The following is a 19,891-nucleotide window of genomic DNA, read 5'->3' on the forward strand; positions in this document are numbered from 1 at the left end:
TGCCAGGCATACAAACACACAAGTATTTGTGATCTGGAACTCTACACATTGCAGTAGGTAGACCAGTGTTTGGACATATGATCTCCTCTGCAAATGAAAATATTCAAACACACACTCAGGCATTCATTTTTATCTTGTATTACACACTATTTGAAAAAGCAATGAATCATATTCAAATAAATGTAAATGTAGTGCATACACTCACTTTTTAAAAAGCAATTAAATGCAAATTCTGTTATGCATGATGAAAAATTTTACACCGTGGATAAGGTTTTCCCCCCTCAGAATTCAAGAAATTAAAAGTTATGGTTCAAAAGCAACTTCAACTCATTCACACTGCACATATATATTACAGCTTATAATAGTCCTCATAGTTATATAAATAGCTACCATATAGACTTGTTCATAAGCTGAATTTTTTTTAGTAAAAAAGGGAAGCACCAGAGAAGGGGGCTGGCTTATGAACGGGAATAGAGAGGGAGAGGTGGGACACAGCCCCTCCCCCCAACAGAGGGAGCAAGGAGAGGCAGCACAGCCAGCAGACCCAGAAGGGAAGAGGCGGGGCCAGAGTCTCTCCGCTTCTGGCCACACTGCTCTCCCCCCAGCCTCCAAAGCAGCTGCAGCTCCAGGGCTGGCAGGCTGCAGCCGAGTCGCTCGGCCCCGCCCCCCAAAGCAGGCTGTGGCCATGCTGCCTGGCCCGCTGGAGCACTCTGTGGCAGTGCCACCCGGCCCAGCCCACTGGAACATGCTGCGGTCGCACTGCCCGGTCTGTTCCACTGGAGCAGGCTGCAGCTGCACTGCCCAGTCTGCCGGAGCAGCTCCAGCCAGGCCAGAGACATCCTCCCCTGGCCTCCCCAGATAAGGTCGGAAGGGATGGGATGGGGAGAGTGTGGGGGTCCCGGGCCAGAGGTGGGGTCATGTGTGGGGGGTGGCCACAGGGGTTACTTCCTTGACTCCCAGCTTCTCCCCTCCAAAAAATTTCCCCACCAGTTGCTGTTCCAGCCCGTCAGGGTAAGAGCTAGCACAACGGGACACTTTGTTTACTTAGGTTTACCTCTGTGCCTGTGGACACTTGAGGTAATCAAACCATCTTGGCCCACCAGCAGCTTATCCTGATGTCCCGGGAGCCAAAGTTTGCTGACCTCTGAATTATAGGGTCGACTTATGAACAGGTTATAAATTTTTTTTCCATTTTTACTTATTCATCTTGGAGAGTCGGCTTATAAATGAACTGACATATGATCGAGTATATATGGTATATATACAAAAGAGTCCAAATTACATATGTTGTCAGGACTATAAAACTTTTATGTTTGCAACTTTACAAACAGAAAAGTAAAAAATCTGAATATTTCTTTAGCATAACTGTATAGCTATATAGCCCACTGTGACATTATTGCACAACTATGTTCATACATTGTTTTTAACTACTGTCAAGAAGAGAGTTACCAAAAAGTTCCCAGAGGATATATGAAAGATTGTGAAATTACTTGTTAAAATTAATGTTTCAAGTAAATCCAAAGTAAGGCCTGTGATTTATTGCTTTTTAAAATTATATTACTGTCCACTTTTCTATTTTGTTCTCAGTAACCATTAGCCCAGAACTATGTAATTATTAATATCTGTTCTCTTGCATAAAAAATTGCACAAAACAATGGAAGCAGATTACTCCAGTGCTGGGGTAGGCAACCTATGGCACATGTGCCAAAGGCAGCACGCGAGCTGATTTTCAGTGGCACTCACACTGCACAGGTCCTGGCCACTGGTCCGGGGAGATCTGCATTTTAATTTAATCTTAAATGAAGCTTCTTAAACATTTTAAAAACCTTATTTACTTTACATACAACAGTAGTTTAGTTATATATTATAGACTTATAGAAAGAGACCTTCTAAAAACATTAAAATGTATTACTGGCACGTGAAACCTTAAATTAGAGTGAATAAATGAAGACTCGGCATACCACTTCTGAAAGGTTGCCAACGTCTGCTCTAGTGACAGATAAACCCTCTTTCCCCCCCCAAATTAAAAACTATTGCCTCTTCAGGCAGGAAGTTAAAATAATTGCCCCTACTGTATATTCTTTAGGCAGTCTAGTGTTTTGGGGTAGAATTCACCATATGCGCAAAACAAAGTGTACACAAGAATGCAATGCCCACAGCATCCAACTAACTGGAACACAATTCAGTAGGCCACAGTAATGCATTAAGATTTAAAGTAAAATGGAATTTTAAAAATGAAAACTGATGTGTATCTATTAACACTCTCGCAATCTCTTCCTCCCACTCTATTATATAGTGATACATTACTTGACTGCAGAAAGCATTTATTATCAGAGACATAGGTGACATAACCAGCACACCTGTCCTGTATTACAGAACTCCCTGAATAGGATTTTTATCACTGACTAAAAGAAGAAAAAAAAACAACAGCCAAGTGTAATAAACAAAAAACAGTAACTTGTTTTTACTGCCCTTTGGACAGAAAAGATGCCTCTTATTTAACTGTGTCATAATATTGGTGACCTTTTCCCATCTACCGGGCAGGATTTTACCATTACCACAGTCCAAACCAATCAGGAATTAAAATGGTATTTAGTCTCCATACCAACAGTTACTATGGTTACACCACCACTCCTACCTTCAATATGGATAAGTGAGGAACAGGGTTTGAGATGAGTTTTTAAACTCAGTTCCACATCATCACCATTGAGCAAAACTCACTGAAACCTTCAATAAAACTACATTTTAAAATTTTTTTTCTGAATGTGCGGTAGGTGGGAGGAAGGGACTGTAATATACATAAAATGTGAACATGAAAATAAGTAAGAAATGTATCTCATTCACATACCATGATCTTTTTATGATCCGGAAACTCAAGGCCAAAATAATCACCTTCAACAAGGTTCAGATGGTTGCAAACGGCTTCCAACAAAACTTTCCCCGGAGCTCTTTGCTGGAAATAGAAACAACAAAAAGTTACACACTGTTCGTTAACAAGAGTAGCTTTATTAGCAAAATGATAATGCTGAGCAATACAGAACAAGCTATATTTTCAAAGTAATTTACAAAACATTAGCTAACTAATGTCCTGATCATCCCTCTGATAAAAGTGGCAATTATTCTACCAGTTTTAAATAGATTAAGAATAACCTTATATCCTTGAATAGTCGTATCTCTTTGACTAGTACTTGAGAGTTTTATAATTCAAACAAAAATAAACTGTGATTTTCCTAATTTTTATAAGAAAAAAATTAAAATAGAGGTGGGGAAAAGATGCATATTCATGCTTTGTTTCCATACCATCCCTTACACACTAAATTTCTGATCCATAAGGGCACTAACCTCTCCTCAGGACATAAGAAATAAGCCAGCTAAAATTTGCTTGAAGGGTAGATGAGGTTAGTTGGCGATTTATTTACAAAAAACGTAGATGTTTGATTGTATCCCTCTTTCCCTCCCCCTTCAAAAGTAAATTAGGTCTGGCCTACACTAGAAAATTAGCTTGGTTTAACTACCTCAGTCAGGGGCATGAAAAATCCACACCACTGGGAAGCATAATTAAGTCAACTAAGTCCCTGTGTGGTGGCAGGTTTCAGAGGGGTAGCCATGTTAGTCTGTAAGAGCAAAAACGAGGAGTCCTTGTGGCACCTTAGAGACTAACAAATTTATTTGGGCATAAGCTTTCGTGGGCTAAAACCCACTTCATCAGATGCATGGAGTGAAAAATACAGTAGGCAGGTATAAATACACAGCACAGGAAAAGATAGGGGTTGCCTTACCAGGTGTGTGGCCAGTGCTAAGGAGGCAAATTCAAACAGGGTGGATGTAGCCTATTCCCAACAGTTGAAGAGAAGGCGTGAATATCAACAGTGGGAAAATTACTTTTTGTAGTGTCCAGTAGGAGAGCACTTCAATCTCCCTGGACACTCAACAGACTTAAAAGTGGCCATTCTTCAACAAAAAAACTTCAAAAACAGACTTCAACGAGAAATTACAGAACTGGAATTAATTTGCAAACTTGACACCACCATATTAGGCCTGAATAAAGACTGGGATTAGCTGGATCACTACAAAAAGTGACCCTCTGTTGATACTCACACCTTCTTGTCAACTACATCCACTCTGTTTGAATTGACTGCGTTAGCACTGACCCCCCACTTGGTAAGGCAACTTCCATCTTTTCATGTGCTGTGTATTTATACCTGCCTACTGTATTTTTCACTCCATGCATCTGATGAAGTGGGTTTTAGCCCACAAAAGCTTATGCCCAGATAAATTTGCTAGTTTCTAAGGTGCCACAAGGACTCTTCGTTGTTTTGCTAAGTCCCTTTGTAGACAGCGATTGGCAAAAGAAAATCTTCCATTGATCTAGCTACCGCTTCTCAGGGAGCTGGATTACCTACACCAATGGGAGAATCCCTCCCATCCACATAGGTAGCATGTACATGGAAGCACAAAAGTGGTGCAGCTGTGTCACTGTAGTATTTTAAAATCTTCAAGAATGCCTTTATATGGATTTGTACCAAGACTACTAAGGGCTTGTCTTCAGAGAGACACTCAGGAAAGTTAATCCAAATAAACTAAAGGTGACAATGTAACGTGTATTAGTTAAACTGCTGTGTGGACACTCTCATTCAGAATTAAAATGCCTTTAATTAAACCAAGGGAAGGCCATTTGAGGTCTGAATGACATTGTCCACATAAGGGTTTAATACAATTTAACTAATCCACTTTAATTTTACACCTTTAGTTAATTTGGATTAATTTTCTTGCGTGTCCTCGTATAGACAAGCCCTAACTAACTATGCGCCCCCAATCCTCATTGAGGTTTCTGTATATTTTACTGTCATATAACATTAAATAATTTAAAGAAACTCTGGTGAATAACTCATTTTACAGTTTAACTACTTCTCTTTTAGAAATAAACACATTTTTATTAATTACCTAAATAAACTGATGAAAAATGTTTACCACAGAAAATTTACTATCAACATACCAGTTAACCTATACCCAGAGCAAAGGTTATGATCCACCTTTGTAGTTGTGAATGCATCAAATGTTACCAAAAAGTGAGTTACAAAAAACAAATAATAAAATAGATCTCCAGGAGGAGTGAATTCTATCCTAGAGAAATTAAAATAATTTCCTTAATGTACAAAAGGCTTAAGCCATCACCAAAGCAAAAGCTCTTTCACCTGCAGACACAGGATGCACGTAGAATTCTTAAAAAGTGGCTGGTTTTAGAACACAGATTGAAGAGAAGTGCCAATTCAAATTCATCTCTGGCCTTGGCTACACTGGCACTTTATGGCGCTGCAACTTTCGCGCTCAGGGGTGTGAAAAAACACCCCCCTGTGCGCTGCAAGATACAGCGCTGTAAAGCCTCAGTGTAATCAGTGCCGCAGAGTTGGGAGCACGGCTCCCAGCGCTGCAAGCTACACCTGTAAGGGATGTGGTTTACGTGCAGCGCTGGGAGAGCTCTCTCCCAGCGCTGGCGCTCTGACCACACTCACATTTCAAAGCGCTGCAAATTTCAAGTGTAGCCATACCCTCTGTGTAAACCCATTCAGCAGGTTTCTGTTTAAATAGAGACTCAGATTGCTTCTAACTGGTTTCTAGCTGGTTTACAGCTCCAGAAAGCTAAAATCACCTTACATTGTTTCATTAAACCACTTTTTATTGTCATTAACAAACAATTGTCATACAAACATGACTCAAGACAATACACCAGGAAGAATAAGTGTAAAAAGTGTTACTGAAGTTTGACACATTTGGTATCACACTGCCAACATGACATAACATATCAAGTACTAATCCTACAAAAACTCATCCCACACATAACCAAAATAAAGTGGTGTCGAGAGGGAAGGAAGGAGGCATAGGTGTGAAAAGAGGAAGTTTGTTCTAGCCAATGAGTATTTAGTCAGATGTGAGTCACAACACATATCTATACTTTGGAGTATATTCAGATATAATATTCTATTCACATACTCACACATTCTAAAACAGAAACACTCTCAACAACCAGTACTCAAACAACTTTAAATTTTATTTATGCTACAAAATATTCACAATAACTATAAAAATCTAAACACTTTTCAGTACCACCAACATTCTCCCCCCTCCCCCGAGTAGTATAAAGACATAGCCAGAACGCAACCTTCTCTTAATGAACAAAATTCCAGGGACCTCTAATTAGATAAATATCATTGGAGACAATGGAATAGTAGGAATGTAACTGAAATACAACTCTTACACCAAATTATGTCTGTTGTGTTAAAACAAGAATTGCATATGCATATGGAGGCTTTATTCAAATTGTGGCCTTGGGTCTTTCCCCCAGATTAATCTAAGGTTTGCCCAGCTTGCATAAGGCTGCTTATTAAGCCCATGTCCAGACTAACAGCCTAAAATCGATGTGCTTAAAATCGATTTCATAAAGCAGGTTTTATAAAATCGATTTTGTGCATCCACACTAGAGGTACTTACATCGATGTTGAGCGTCCATTTTCCCTGGCGTCCATCTTTTGCTTGAGCGTTGCACTCTGGGTACCTATCCCACAGTTCCTGCACGGGTCCCTGCCCTTTGGAATTATGGGTTACTAGCCCAGTGCATGATGGGATCAAAGTCCCCGTCCTGGGTGGTTCTGGGTACAGCTTCACCCCCTCCCCCTTCCTGTAAACGGCACACAGTCAGTTCGCGCTGGGTGGTTCGGGGAACGCGAGAGCAAACCGCGGCGAAGCTGGTCTCCTTCCCCGGTTTGCTCTCACGTTCCCCGAACCCCGAGCAAGCAGGTCTCTTTCCCTGCTGTTTGCAGGGGGGTCCGGGGAATGCGAGAGCAAACCGCGGCGAAGCTGGTCTCCTTCCCCGGTTTGCTCTCGCGTTCCCCGAACAAGCAGGTCTCCTTCCCTGCGGTTTGCAGGGGGGTTCGGGGAACGCGAGAGCAAACCGCGGCGAAGCTGGTCTCCTTCCCCGGTTTGCTCTGCGTTCCCCGAACAAGCAGGTCTCCTTCCCTGCGGTTTGCTGGGTGGTCCGGGGAACGCGAGAGCAAACCGCGGCGAAGCTGGTCTCCTTCCCCGGTTTGCTCTGCGTTCCCCGAACAAGCAGGTCTCCTTCCCTGCTGTTTGCAGGGGGGTCCGGGGAACGCGAGAGCAAACCGCGGCGAAGCTGGTCTCCTACCCCGGTTTGCTCTCGCGTTCCCCGAACCCCGAGCAAGCAGGTCTCTTTCCCTGCGGTTTGCAGGGGGGTCCGGGGAACGCGAGAGCAAACCGCGGCGAAGCTGGTCTCCTTCCCCGGTTTGCTCTCGCGTTCCCCGAACAAGCAGGTCTCCTTCCCTGTGGTTTGCTGGGTGGTTCGGGGAACGCGAGAGCAAACCGCGGCGAAGCTGGTCTCCTTCCCCGGTTTGCTCTGCGTTCCCCGAACAAGCAGGTCTCCTTCCCTGCGGTTTGCAGGGGGGTTCGGGGAACGCGAGAGCAAACCGCGGCGAAGCTGGTCTCCTTTCCCGGTTTGCTCTCGCGTTCCCCGAACAAGCAGGTCTCCTTCCCTGCGGTTTGCAGGGGGGTTCGGGGAACGCGAGAGCAAACCGCGCTGTGCAAGCAGGAAATGGAATTCCAAAGTTCCCGGGGCTTTTCCTGTTTACCTGGCCAGCAGAAGAGTACCTTTACCTGTGTAGAGCGGCCACTAGAGCACTGTGGGATATGTCCCGGAGGCCATTAACTTCGATGTCCGTCCACACTATCATAAAATCGATTTTAAGAAATCGATTTTGGGGTTACTCCTCTCATTTAGATGGAGTTCCAAAATCGATTTTAGGGACCCTTAAAATCGATTTTATGCACTCTGTAGTGTGGACGGTTACAGCTTTAAATCGATTTAGAGCTCTTAAAATCGATTTAAAGCTCTAGTCTGGACCTGCCCTAAGAATGGATGACTGCCCACTGAGATGTCAAAGGACATTGCTTTCACCTAACTAACCAGAGAACGGGAATCAAGACTTCTCAGACCTATTACATTATGCATATTTACAAGTATTTTTATAATACCCAGTGAATGTGTGTCTGACTATCAGCTCAGTCAAACTAAACAAATCCATGGTACGCACACATCTTGAATAATTCTGGTCACCTCATCTCAAAAAAAAAAAAAAAGATATCACAATTGGCAAAGAATGATTACAGATATGGAACAGCTTACATATGAGGAGAGATTAAAAAGACTGGGACTGTTTAGCTTAGAAATAGACAGCTATGGGCAGAGGATACAATAGTGGTCTAAATAATCATTAATGGCGTGGAGAAAGTGAATAGGGAAGTGTTGAATACCCCTACACAAGAAGTAGGGATCACCCAATGAAATTAACAGGCTGCAGGTTTAAAACAAGCATCAGACAGTACTACTTCACACAATGCACAGTCAACATGTGGAACTCATTGCCAGTGGATGTTGTGAAGGAATAACTGGGCTGAAAAAAGAATTAGATGAATGTGCTATTCTCCATGAATTTAAATCGCTATTAGCCAAGATAGTCAGGGATGCAATCCTATGCTCTGGGTGTCCCTAAACCTCCAAGTTCTAAACTTATGTTCTAAACTTTAATAGTTTTTCCAGGCATCTGTGGGAAGGTCAGGATTTATGACAGCCACAAAGAAACAAAGCACAGCTCCCCTGCACTGCTCACACAGAATGAGACAGGCGCAGCAAAGCAGGCATGTCTGACCTCAGGCAATGATAAAAAGCAGTTGTGCGTTTTCATGTAATTTATTTCTAATATGTCCTCATATGCATTTAGACAGCTTTAAAGCCAAGTAACTGCATTTGTCATTCTGCATTTTCTATATTGTGTGACTTATGCAACTTGCAGTGTTTCTTTTTCAAGTATCTGTAAATAAAAACATTGTTCTAAAGCGCTTCTCAATTTTGATCTGTCTAAATCAAGAGGAAGCCTGGCATCTATTCTGTTGGAGATATTGTATGTGTAAAATTACAATCTGTCAAGATTCAGCGTCTATGGTATTCCTGGTCTTCCTAGAATAGCAAAGGGGGAGCAAAGGTGAAAAATTCAAAAACATAGGAACTTAGCAAGTGGCTAGTTCTAGAGATGTTAGTTTAGGACAGGCTAAGGCTGGTGTGTTATAACCTTAGTCCCAGATTTGGACCTTAGCGTCCAAAATATGGGGGTTAACATGAAAACCTCCAAGCTTAGTTACCAGCTTGGACCTGGTACCTGCTGCCACCACCCAAAAATTAGAGTGTTTTGGGGCACTCTGGTCCCCCTGAAAAACCTTCCCTGGGGACCCCAAGACCCAAATCCCTTGAGTCTCACAACAAAGGGAAATAATCCTTTTTCCCTTCCCCCCTCTCTGTTTCCAGTCCTGGAAACAAAAGTACTTTCCTATTCCCCCAGAGGGAATGCAAAATCAGGCTAGCAATCCAACACACAGATCTCCCCTGATTTCTTCCTCCCACCAATTCCCTGGTGAGTACAGACTCAATTTTCCTGAAGTAAAGAAAAACTCCAACAGGTCTTAAAAGAAAGCTTTATATAAAAAGAAAGAAAAATAAGTACAAATGGTCTCTCTGTATTAAGATGATACAATACAGGGTTGATTGCTTAAAAGAATATTGAATAAACAGCCTTATTCAAAAAGAATACAAATCAAAGCACTCCAGCACTTATATTCATGCAAATACCAAAGAAAAGAAACCATAGAACTTACTATCTGATCTCTTTGTCCTTACACTTAGAAACAGAAGACTAGAAAGTAGAAACTACTTCTCCAAAGCTCAGAGAAAGCAGGAAGACTGACAAAAGACTCAGACACACACTTCCCTCCACCCAAAGTTGAAAAAATCCGGTTTCCTGATTGGTCCTCTGGTCAGGTGCTTCAGGTAAAAGAGACATTAACCCTTAGCTATCTGTTTATGACATGGTGACTGCATGATATTCTTATGACAGAGTTGAAATGCAGTAAACTAAAAAAATTCAGCTTAAAGAACAGTAATTAAGCTCACAATAAATATGATCTGACAGAGAAATATGTAATATTCTGAAGAACATTCAAAAATGAGCACACTGCACCTAAGATACTATTTGCATTAAAATCATTTAGTCACACTGGCAGGGCTGCCTCCAGGGTTTTTGCTGCCCCAAGCAGCAAAAAGAAAGAAGAAAAAAAAGCTGTGATCGTGATCTGCAGCTCTACCACCGCCGCTTCAGTCTTCGGCGGCAATTCGGCAGCTGGTCCTTCGCTCCGAGAGTGAGTGAGGGAGGGACCTGCCGCCGAAGACCCGGACATGCCGCCTCTCACTGTTGGCTGCCCCAAGCAGCTGCTTGCTGGGCTGGTGCCTGGAGCCGGCCCTGCACACTGGCATTATATACATGGCTTATGCTACCTTGCATGTTTTCTTCCAAACAGAAATTGGCAGGCATCTTCTGTTTGGCAGCGTGGTCCAGTGGAGAGGGCATTGGAATGGAGGTCAGGAGACCTAGGTTCTATTTCTTGTTCTGACACTGACTTACTCTTGGACCTCTCTGTGTCTCTTTCCCTTCCTGCCTATTTAGACTGTAAGCTCTTCAGAGCAGGGAATATCTCACTCCATTTTTGTACAGTGACTAGCACAATGAGGCCCTGATCTCAGTCGGAGCATCTAGTTGCTACTATAATACAAACAGACATCATCATATATTTGAAGATGTAAGAAAACCAGAAAAAGCTAATTTTATTGCAACACATTGAAAAATTGTTGGTATATAGTATTATACAACTTTTAAAGATCATCTGAGTATAATTAAAAAAGCTAATGAAATGCAGCTGTTTTCTGACGTTATTATAGCATAATTAAATATTATAGTAGTGTCGAAAGGCATCAGGTAGACTCAAGGCCCGGTGTTTCAGGAGCTGTACAAGGCAGTCCATGTTCAAACGGGCCTCCAATCTAACTTAAGACAAGATTCAAATTGGTGCAGCCAAGAGAGAAAGAAAAAAAAGGGAAAGTTGGAGAGAGGATGAAGAGGACAATGACAGGAACATGTGGTCAAATAGACCAGCTCTGTGCACAAACTGACTTCTAGTCTTACATGTATTTGTTTTAAATGATGAGATATAAATATATGAATAAATAAAATAGACATCCTCTAGCCCCACTGGTATATAAGTAGGCATTATCACTGGGAAATTTTCCAGTGGCATCACAGGAGAAGCATGCCATGGGATAGGGGTGGGGTGATTTCAGAGAAGACAGTATATTGGCCTTACAGACTAGTTTTTCCAGGAGAGCATTTTATGTAATGAGGAAGAAAACACGAAGATGCTTGGGGAATGAGTGGACAAGTGATCAATCAAGGCTGGCATCATTGGCAGAGCAGAAGAGTGACAAGAGAAATGAAAGCAGGGAGGGGCAGAGTTGTGAAGAACCTGGAAGGTAGGACAAGAAGCTTGGATTTTATGGAATGGAGAAGGGGGAGCCAGTGGAGTAACTCATACTAAGGGTGATATGATCATAATGTTGGACAAGGATTTATTAGTAGCTGCATTGTGAATGGACTTGACAAGATAATGTGCTTATCAGGGAGGCCCCAGAGTAGTCAGGACAGGTTATAATGGCAGCCTGGACAAGAGTTTTAGCTGTGTGGATGGAATGAAAACCTGATATTAGAAATGCTTTGGAGAAGTGAGTAGCAAAATTCAGATGCTGACTGGGTACGTGGCACAAGGGGGAAGGAGGAAGCCAGAATGATACAGTATCTAGGTTCAAGGCCTGAATGACTGGGATGACAGTGGTACTGTCAACACTCACAAAGAAAGAGGCAAGGGAGGAGGGGGAAAAGGAGTTTAGTCTAACCAGGTTAAGTTTAAGCCGATGGTGAGACGAATCTGAGGAGATGTCAAAGACAGACTAGGGTATGGAACTGGATGGAGGGAGGCAAGTCAGGAGAGAAGTAGATTTGTGAGTGTTGGCATAGAGATGGCAGCTGAAGCTTTGTGAAAGGATAAGAAGACACAATCAGAGAAGTAGGAGGAGACCCAGGAGAGGACAGAGTGGTGAAAGTCAAGATATCAAGGAGAATGTGCCATAAGCAATTGAGATCAAGAAAAAAGAAGCAGCAGTAGATGGTTGAGATCTGCCATAAAGATGTTCATTTGAGGCTTGGTAAGATCACTTGCAATGGAGACGAGTGGTCAGAAGCCAGACAGAGATGGAGGTGGCAATAGATGTAGAAGGTGCACTTGATGATCGTGGAGGCAGAGGCAAGAAATGAGCTGAGCATAGGCAAATGGGGTCATGGATCATTTACTTCTTGGGGGAGAGATTAGATGAGGGGACACCATAGCATGCTTCTATTGTAAGCACGAGTGAAAAGAGTGAGAAGCTAAGGAGAAAGGTGAATAAGGGAGTGGAAGGCAGGGGAAATCGTGAGGTGGGCAGGAATGGAGTCACTGCAAAAAGAGGATAGAAACTTCAATGTAGATGACATGGAGAAGGAGGGGAACATGATGAGGAAAGAGAAAAGGGGCAAGTCATGCTGGATTTTGTTGACCTTTTTGAAAAAGTCATCAAGATCCTGCGTGGAAATAGAGGAGGGCACAGGAGCTGGGAGGGAATCCAAGTTGTCACCTTAACAGCTGAGACTGTGGGCATGGAGTCAACATGACTGGAGAAGAAGAGCTGTTTGACTGGCAAGATGGCAGAACTGAAGGAAGAAAGAACAATTTTGTACTGGAGGAAGTTCATGTGTGCTGGGACTTTCTACTGAGGTGTTCAGAAATGCAGGAATATTGGATAAAGGGGGCGAACCTGAGATGTGTTTTGATGGGACAGACTTTGTTGTGGAAAAGGGGGTTTGAAGGAGTGGAGAGTAGTAGAGAATGTGGAGTAGGGGGAGTCAGTGATAGCATTGACAGAAGAGGAAGGAGGGGATTGAAAACAGAAGAGAAGCCATAGCCACTAATGGACGGGAGGTTACGGTAGGGCAGGGTGTCAAGGTGGTGGCCGGAGAGAGGGAACTCTGTGGTGGAAAGATGAGAGAGAAAATATTTAACGGTGACAACATCAAGGGGACATTGTGCTGGGTGGGAGAACTGATACACCACTACAGATCAAATGGGGAGTGAAAACAAGCTCACTAATTTCAAGCTCTACATCCTTAGCGCTTAATGCATTTGAATTGGCCTCTCTTACCTCTGTGAAATTACGTTGTAAAAGATGATCTACATTTTTAGGGAATGTCAGCCCACTGAACTATGATTAATATGCATAATCACACTTGACTGCAAGCTATGAAGGTACTGAATCAGAGTCACTTGCATTACATTGCACATTCAGCATTCTTTGCTGGTTATTTCCATTTTACACAATTCACCTTTATATTTTATTTATTTATTTATTTTTACTTAGGGTAAGGGTATTTATACTTTCTTCAATGGGGAAATGCTTTAATTCCCTAACAGGTCTTTAACCTTAAAGAATTCCCAATGAATAAACAGATGATGCAAGCAGGATCAACGAAAGCTTCCTAAAAGTGCGGAGGTGGGGGTGGAGGGGTGCACTGGTGTCCAAACCATGGCCCCGCTCCCCCGTGCCGCAGGGACCCGGCAGCTGCTTCCTCAGAGCCGTGGTAAGCACTGCCAGGACCCTGAATCCTCACCTCCTCCCCCAGCCAGCCTAGAGTCCCCTCCTGTGCCCCAAACCCCTCACCCCAGCCCCACCCCAGAGCCCAAAACCCCAGCCGGAGCCCTCATTCCCTCCTCCACCCTAACCCCCTCATGCGCCCCAAACCCTTCATCCCCAGCCAGAGCCCTCACTGCCCCACACCCTAACCCCCTAACCCAGTCTGGAGTCCCATCCTGCACCCCAAACCCCTCATCCCCGGCCCCACCCCAGAGCCCCCCCCAGCTGGAGCCCACTCCCCCTGTACCCCAACTCCCCTGTCCCAGCCCTGAGCCCACTCTTTCACCCCAAACCCCTCACCCTCGAGCCTGCACCCCCAGCCCAAAGTCTATGCCCCCTCCTACACCCCAAACCCCTGCTCCAGCCCGGTGAAAATGAGTGAGGGTAGAAGAGAGTGAGTGACACAGGGAGGGGATGGAGCAAGGAGGGTGAGGCCTCAGGGAAGGGGTAGGGCATGGGCGTTCGGTTTTGTGTGATTAGAAAGTTGGCAACCCTAGTGCTGCCCCTTCTCCCCGCCCTTGCACCATCCCTTCCCCCGCAGGAAGCCTCGCTCTTGCGTTACTTCTTCCTCCCAAGATCCCGCCCCCACTCGCTCCTCTCTGCCCCCTCCCCTCTTTCGCTCACTATTACGGTGGTAAAAAGTGAAAGGGCATAGCCATAGGCCCCCACCCTCCTGTTCCAGTGGACCTGGGTACAGAAAAACGTCACAAGAGATTATTTGGTGGATGGTGACCGTGCCTTAGAGAGAGACTGAAGGAGATCCATCTGTTTAGCTTATCAAAAAGAAGATTAAGGAGACTTGATCATGCGGAGAAAATACTGGCTTCTAAGAGAAAGGCATGACAAGAACCAATCGCTGGAAGTTGAAGCTAGACAAATTAATGTTAGAAATTAGGCATGAAGTTCCAACAGACAGGGTGATTAACCCCGGGAACAAACTACCAACGGCTGTGATGTGCCCTCCTGGAAGATATGCTTTAATCACACACAAATTATTGCGTTCCATAAAGGGGAAACTGGGTGCAACACAAGAGATCAAACCAGATGATCTAATGATAACTTCTGGGGTTAAACTCTACAAATCTATCATCTCTCCCTTTATCTGAGCAGTAATTCTCCAGAAAATTCCTGTGGCAGGATCTCTAATGGAAGTTGTGGAAAAAAGTGTTTAGTAATATTTACAAAACCAGTGTTTTCTGAGGCTTTGGGGTTTTTTTTTTGGAAGGGGGATTGGTTAAAGTGATTTTAATTATTTATTTCCATGGCACATAGCCACTTCACTACCCCAGCTACCAGTAACTATCTCCATACAGTCAACCATTTGCTACTTAAGGAATTTTTATCCACCAAACTAATCTCAGATCAAACAGATTTTTGCACTGCAAATTCTTCTAAGGTTACTGAATTTCTTGATCTTCAGTTAAACATTCCTAAGAAATGTTTGGAAGACTGAAATTCAGTCACTCTCTTGAGCACAAGTAAGGAGCTACTTTTTAACTGAACTGAAAGCATAGGGGGTGTTAACTTTCCCCTTAAGTTGCACCCACATGATGTGCGCTCATGCAGCCTGCAGAGCATTTTTGAGTGCAATAGCAAGATTGGTAAACAGACAGCAATCTAATAATCTTGCAGTTTTCCAAGTGAAACCCATCACACACCCACCGTAACAGAGAGAGAGAGGCAGACATAATAATACTTAGTCCTGCTATTAGTGAACGGGACTGGACTAGAGGACCTTTTGAGGTCCCTTACAGCAGACATGACAAACCCATGGAAAAAAAAAACAGAAACTGGGCTTGTTTTTGGCTTAAGTGGCTCGTGAGCTGCTTGTTGGATAGTTTTTGGCTTGGAGCTTGTTGCTTTTTATTTTTTAAATCAGCTCCCGGCAAGCAGGGGTAATGGGGGGGGGGTATTAAGCAGGGGGAAAGAGTCAGGGGTGCACAGCGGGCCCATCACAGTCCCAGACTGCATGCTGTGGGATGCTAGTCACATAGAGTGTTGGGGTTCTTAGGGATTGGCTTGTTTTGGCCTTGTTTTGAAATGGGATTAGCTTGATTTTTGGCTTATGGTGAAAGTTGGGGTGCTTATTTACCATGTGAAAGATGGCAACTGTGCCCTTCCAGTACTACGATTCTATGACTTTGCATGATTTGCCCACAGGGAATGGGCTTGATTTAATCTCTCGATAACACATGGTACCAAGCTGTGGTGGATACTTTGAAGTCAAGTGTAAAGAAAAAAAAAAAAAGTCCCAGCTCTGAAGATTATCGAAATAGACAATTTATAAACAAAGGAAATAAGACTGGATGCAGCAACAAACAAGTAATTAATGGAGAGCACCCATTCTGTTAACTCCATGTTTTGTATTTAAAACTGTTAATGCTCAGAGAAGATAGATGATCAGAAGGTCTCATAAAAGAACTCAGGTTTCAGGAGGAGCTTGAGGGAGAAAAGGGTTGGGAGACATGGCAACAGTGTCAGGAAATCGAGGGTGTTCCATGCCAGAAAGCCACTGGGAGACAGACAGTAGGAGAACAGATGGTTTCATTGATTTGACTGAAACTATTGTCTTTCCCTTGCATACATTTTATGGAGGTTTGGTATATGCTACTAGCACTACAGGTAAACTTCACTTCTCTGGAGAGGGTCAGCACAAGGCCTGTGCATCACTTATGTCCCATTTAAGTTCTCAGGATGAAATCCTGGACTCCTCACTCGGTGAGCTTAAGTGGTACGTAGGCTTTGGGCTGATCCTCTGCACAGGGACAAGCTTCACCACAGTGAGCAATATCATTTCAAAAATGTTTTTCTCCATGGTCTGGCACTAAAAATTATGGTAATAATAATACAGCACCCTTTGAAGCATGAACTCTCCCCCAGTTATCAAGGTGGTAAAATATCTACATATTTATTGCACTGGAAAAGAAACAAGTATTTGTGATAAGCAAACAGTGCAACAAATAACCTCAAGAATGAGATTAAACAATAGGGATTTTATGTAAATACTTAAGCATAACTCTACACTTCAAATGAAAGCTTAAACTACGTTTAGAAGAGAAAAATGCTAGCAACCTATGAAGACAAATGTCATATGCCTATCTGTTCTCTTTCCTAGAATTAAATTAAATAGCTATTTCGTATTTTCCAATTGATTGCTTGAAGAGTAGAATTTTCAAGAGCACTCAGTGTTAGCATAACTCTGCTCCACTGAAGTCAAGGGGAATTTTCACATTTACTTCAACAGGGGCTGACCTGCACTGAAGCTAAGGGTATGTCCAGACTGCAATTAAAAACTTGCAGTTGACACAGGCCAGCTGACTTGGGTTTGTGGGGCTCAGGCTAGGGGCTGCTTAATTGTGGTGTAGACATTTGAGCTCAGGCTGCAGCCCAAGGTCTGGGACCCTCTCACCTTGACTCCAGCCCAAGCCCAAACACCTACCCCACAATTAAACAGCCCCTTAGCCCAAGCCCATGTCAGCTGGCACAGGCCAGCGGCAGGATTTTTAACTGCAGTATAGACATACCCTGAGTGCTTTTTGAAAACCCCACCCTTAATGTACAGGTCTTGATAGTTCTGTAGAGAAGAAACTGTGTAAAAAATAGCTTTTTTTTTTTCATCTGGATCTGTTACTTTTTTATTTTTTAGTTAAGACTGGAAAATGGGAGAGCATATTTTTTCAGCAGAAGAGGAAGGGCAGCCACAATACATCAAGTCACAGTGATGGTCACCTGAATGTGTTATAGCCCAACTGAGAGATGGAGGATTGGGATGGTTTGAATGGTAGGAATGAATTATATTTTGCACCTATGAAGTGCAGTCCCTGCCCTCTGAGGCTCCTAAGTCATATCCGTCAATGGAACAGAAACATATTCAGGCGACCATGCCCACATATGCAGATACTCGTGTGTCTATATCCTACTCATACCATGTGGGTGGATCCCAGTGCTCTCATGGACTCCCAGAGACTTCAGTGAAGCTCTGTACAGTTGCAGTACTCCACCTGCATGGTATTAAAAGCTGGACTGATGCCTACTGGAATAATAAACATTTTAAGAAGCTTTATACATATATATCTGTATCTCCACACTCCTCTCACTATGGGTGCCCACTGTGACTATTCAGTAGATTTTAGCAGACAGATTTCCCACCTCACCACGTATACACATGAGCACAGTATTTTAAACAGTGCCACTGATGTTTCTAATGCATTTGTATTTTTATCTACTCCTCAAAGTGGGTGGTGTTCATACTCTCTAAAGCAGTTATTCCATTTTAGAATCTCTTTGCACACCTTTCTGATCTTTTAGCCATATATATTTTACCATCATATTGTGTGAAAAAAAATGTGCTTTAGGCTTTGAGGTGTACTTTATATCCTTCTCCTCAAATATTCAGCAGCAAGAAGGTCAAACTTTTAATCATCAGTCATAAGAACAGAAAAACAGCCACACTGGGTCAGACCAAAGTCCATCTAGCCCTGTATTCTGTCTTGTGACAGTGGCCAATGCCATACATGATTTAGACAACAAAAAGTCTTAAAGGAAGACTTATCTCAGCTACCACGATTTTTAACTAAACAAGAGATTACAATTATATGTGCAAAACAAATTAGAGGGGCATCAATAACCATCCTCTTCACTTTATTTTTGGTGTCTGCTTCCATGGAAACCTATAGTTTTCCTTTTTTTGAATCTAAAAACTTCATTCCTGTAGCCATGTCCACTATTCATGGATTTCTGCTTAGAACAAACCAGCTTGTTTCAAAATGAATATTTTCCTAAAAAGGAAGAGCAAAAGCAGGATTGATTCCACCCAGATTTCAATCTCTCGTACTACCCTCATCTCCAACTTTACCAGAAAGAGTCAATCGTAATATTCAGGTTAAAAACCTTAATGAGAGAAGATCATTTGCTGCTAAATAATCCCCCTGAATAGTTTGATTGTGTGTGGGGAAGCTGGGCAGAGCGAGGGAAGAGATGATATAATGAAGCTAATGTAAAGTTACTTGTTTAGGATATGTTTGATTAAACATGATTTTTTCCTTAAAGCAGAGACAGACATAATAAAAATTATCTATATTAAATCCTCAAATATCTCTAGATCTATAGAGATAAGTAAAATAAAGCTACTGGAATTCTGGGTTCTGCTTAAAATCTCTTTACTGCAGGTCATCAAATAACAGTTCTTTTATTTGAATAAGCAAATACAACTCACATAGTCTTACATGTTACACTGCCTGGGAGGAAGAGGAATAGATAATAAGAGAGATTGAACACCTTCAGGTCTGTAAAAAGCAACAAAGAATCCTGTAGCACCTTATAGACCAACAGATGTATTGGAGCATAAGCTTTCGTGGGTGGATACCCACTTCGTCAGACGCACATGAAAGGGGGAAATAAAGGCCATACATGCTTCTGACGAAGTGGGTATTCACCCACGAAAGCTTATTCTCCAATACATCTGTTAGTCTATAAGATGCCACAGGACTCTTTGTTGCTTTTTACAGATCCAGACTAACACAGTTATCCCTCTGATACCTTCAGGTCTGAATCCTTCAAATCAGACAGCCTCAAATGGGCATAACGAATAATTTGCAGATACAATGATCTGACACTAAGATTTCTTTATAATGCTTACATGTCTGAAGAGAGGATTAGTATGGCCTTTCATTTACTGCAACTTCTATTTATATAGCACGACTTCAGTAAATTATTACTGCAGAGCCAGGAAGGGCACCCAAAGCATTGTGGGTTTTAGTCTACAAAACTAGTGGACTGAAAACTTATTCAAAATGGTAGAGCCAACAGAAAAGGAAGATATTTAGAACCTGCCAATTTCCTAAGCAAGTAGCTTGAAGAATAATGTCCTTTAAAAAAAAAAAGTTTGCTTTCTGGGATCAGTTCAATTCCCATTGATGCCAAAGGAAAGCCCATCACTGGCTTCAATAAGAGATGGATTGGGACCTCTCTTCAGAATATTAAAAATAGAATCATTTTCATGTAAACTTTATTCAAAATATTGGTTTCAATTAATAAAGATGTATGCATCCAATGCTTTGGGACGATGCATGCTCATAAAAAATACTTCCAATAAAAATTAGTCAAATATTCATCTAAATATTGCTACTATCATAAAAAGTAACATTACATTTTTCAAAGCCTCCACAATTCTACTCCTGCACCCACTGCACAAAATACTAATAATTAGAAAATATTTTTACT

The 19,891-nt window shown here is 42.5% G+C and overlaps 1 protein-coding gene across 4 annotated transcripts in view; it reads right to left on the bottom strand.

Moving 5' to 3' along the window:
* FARP1 (FERM, ARH/RhoGEF and pleckstrin domain protein 1) overlaps positions 1-19,891 on the bottom strand; it is a 356,237-nt gene that overhangs the window by 130,908 nt on the left and 205,438 nt on the right. For all 4 annotated transcript variants that reach the window (XM_050947809.1, XM_050947801.1, XM_050947782.1 and 1 more), the window contains exon 3: positions 2,849-2,953. In XM_050947809.1, coding sequence (XP_050803766.1) covers positions 2,849-2,953 — 105 coding nt within the window. The remainder of the gene's footprint in view (positions 1-2,848; positions 2,954-19,891) is intronic.

This window comes from Gopherus flavomarginatus, chromosome 1, assembly GCF_025201925.1.
Source record: "Gopherus flavomarginatus isolate rGopFla2 chromosome 1, rGopFla2.mat.asm, whole genome shotgun sequence".
Lineage (NCBI taxonomy): Eukaryota > Metazoa > Chordata > Testudines > Testudinidae > Gopherus > Gopherus flavomarginatus.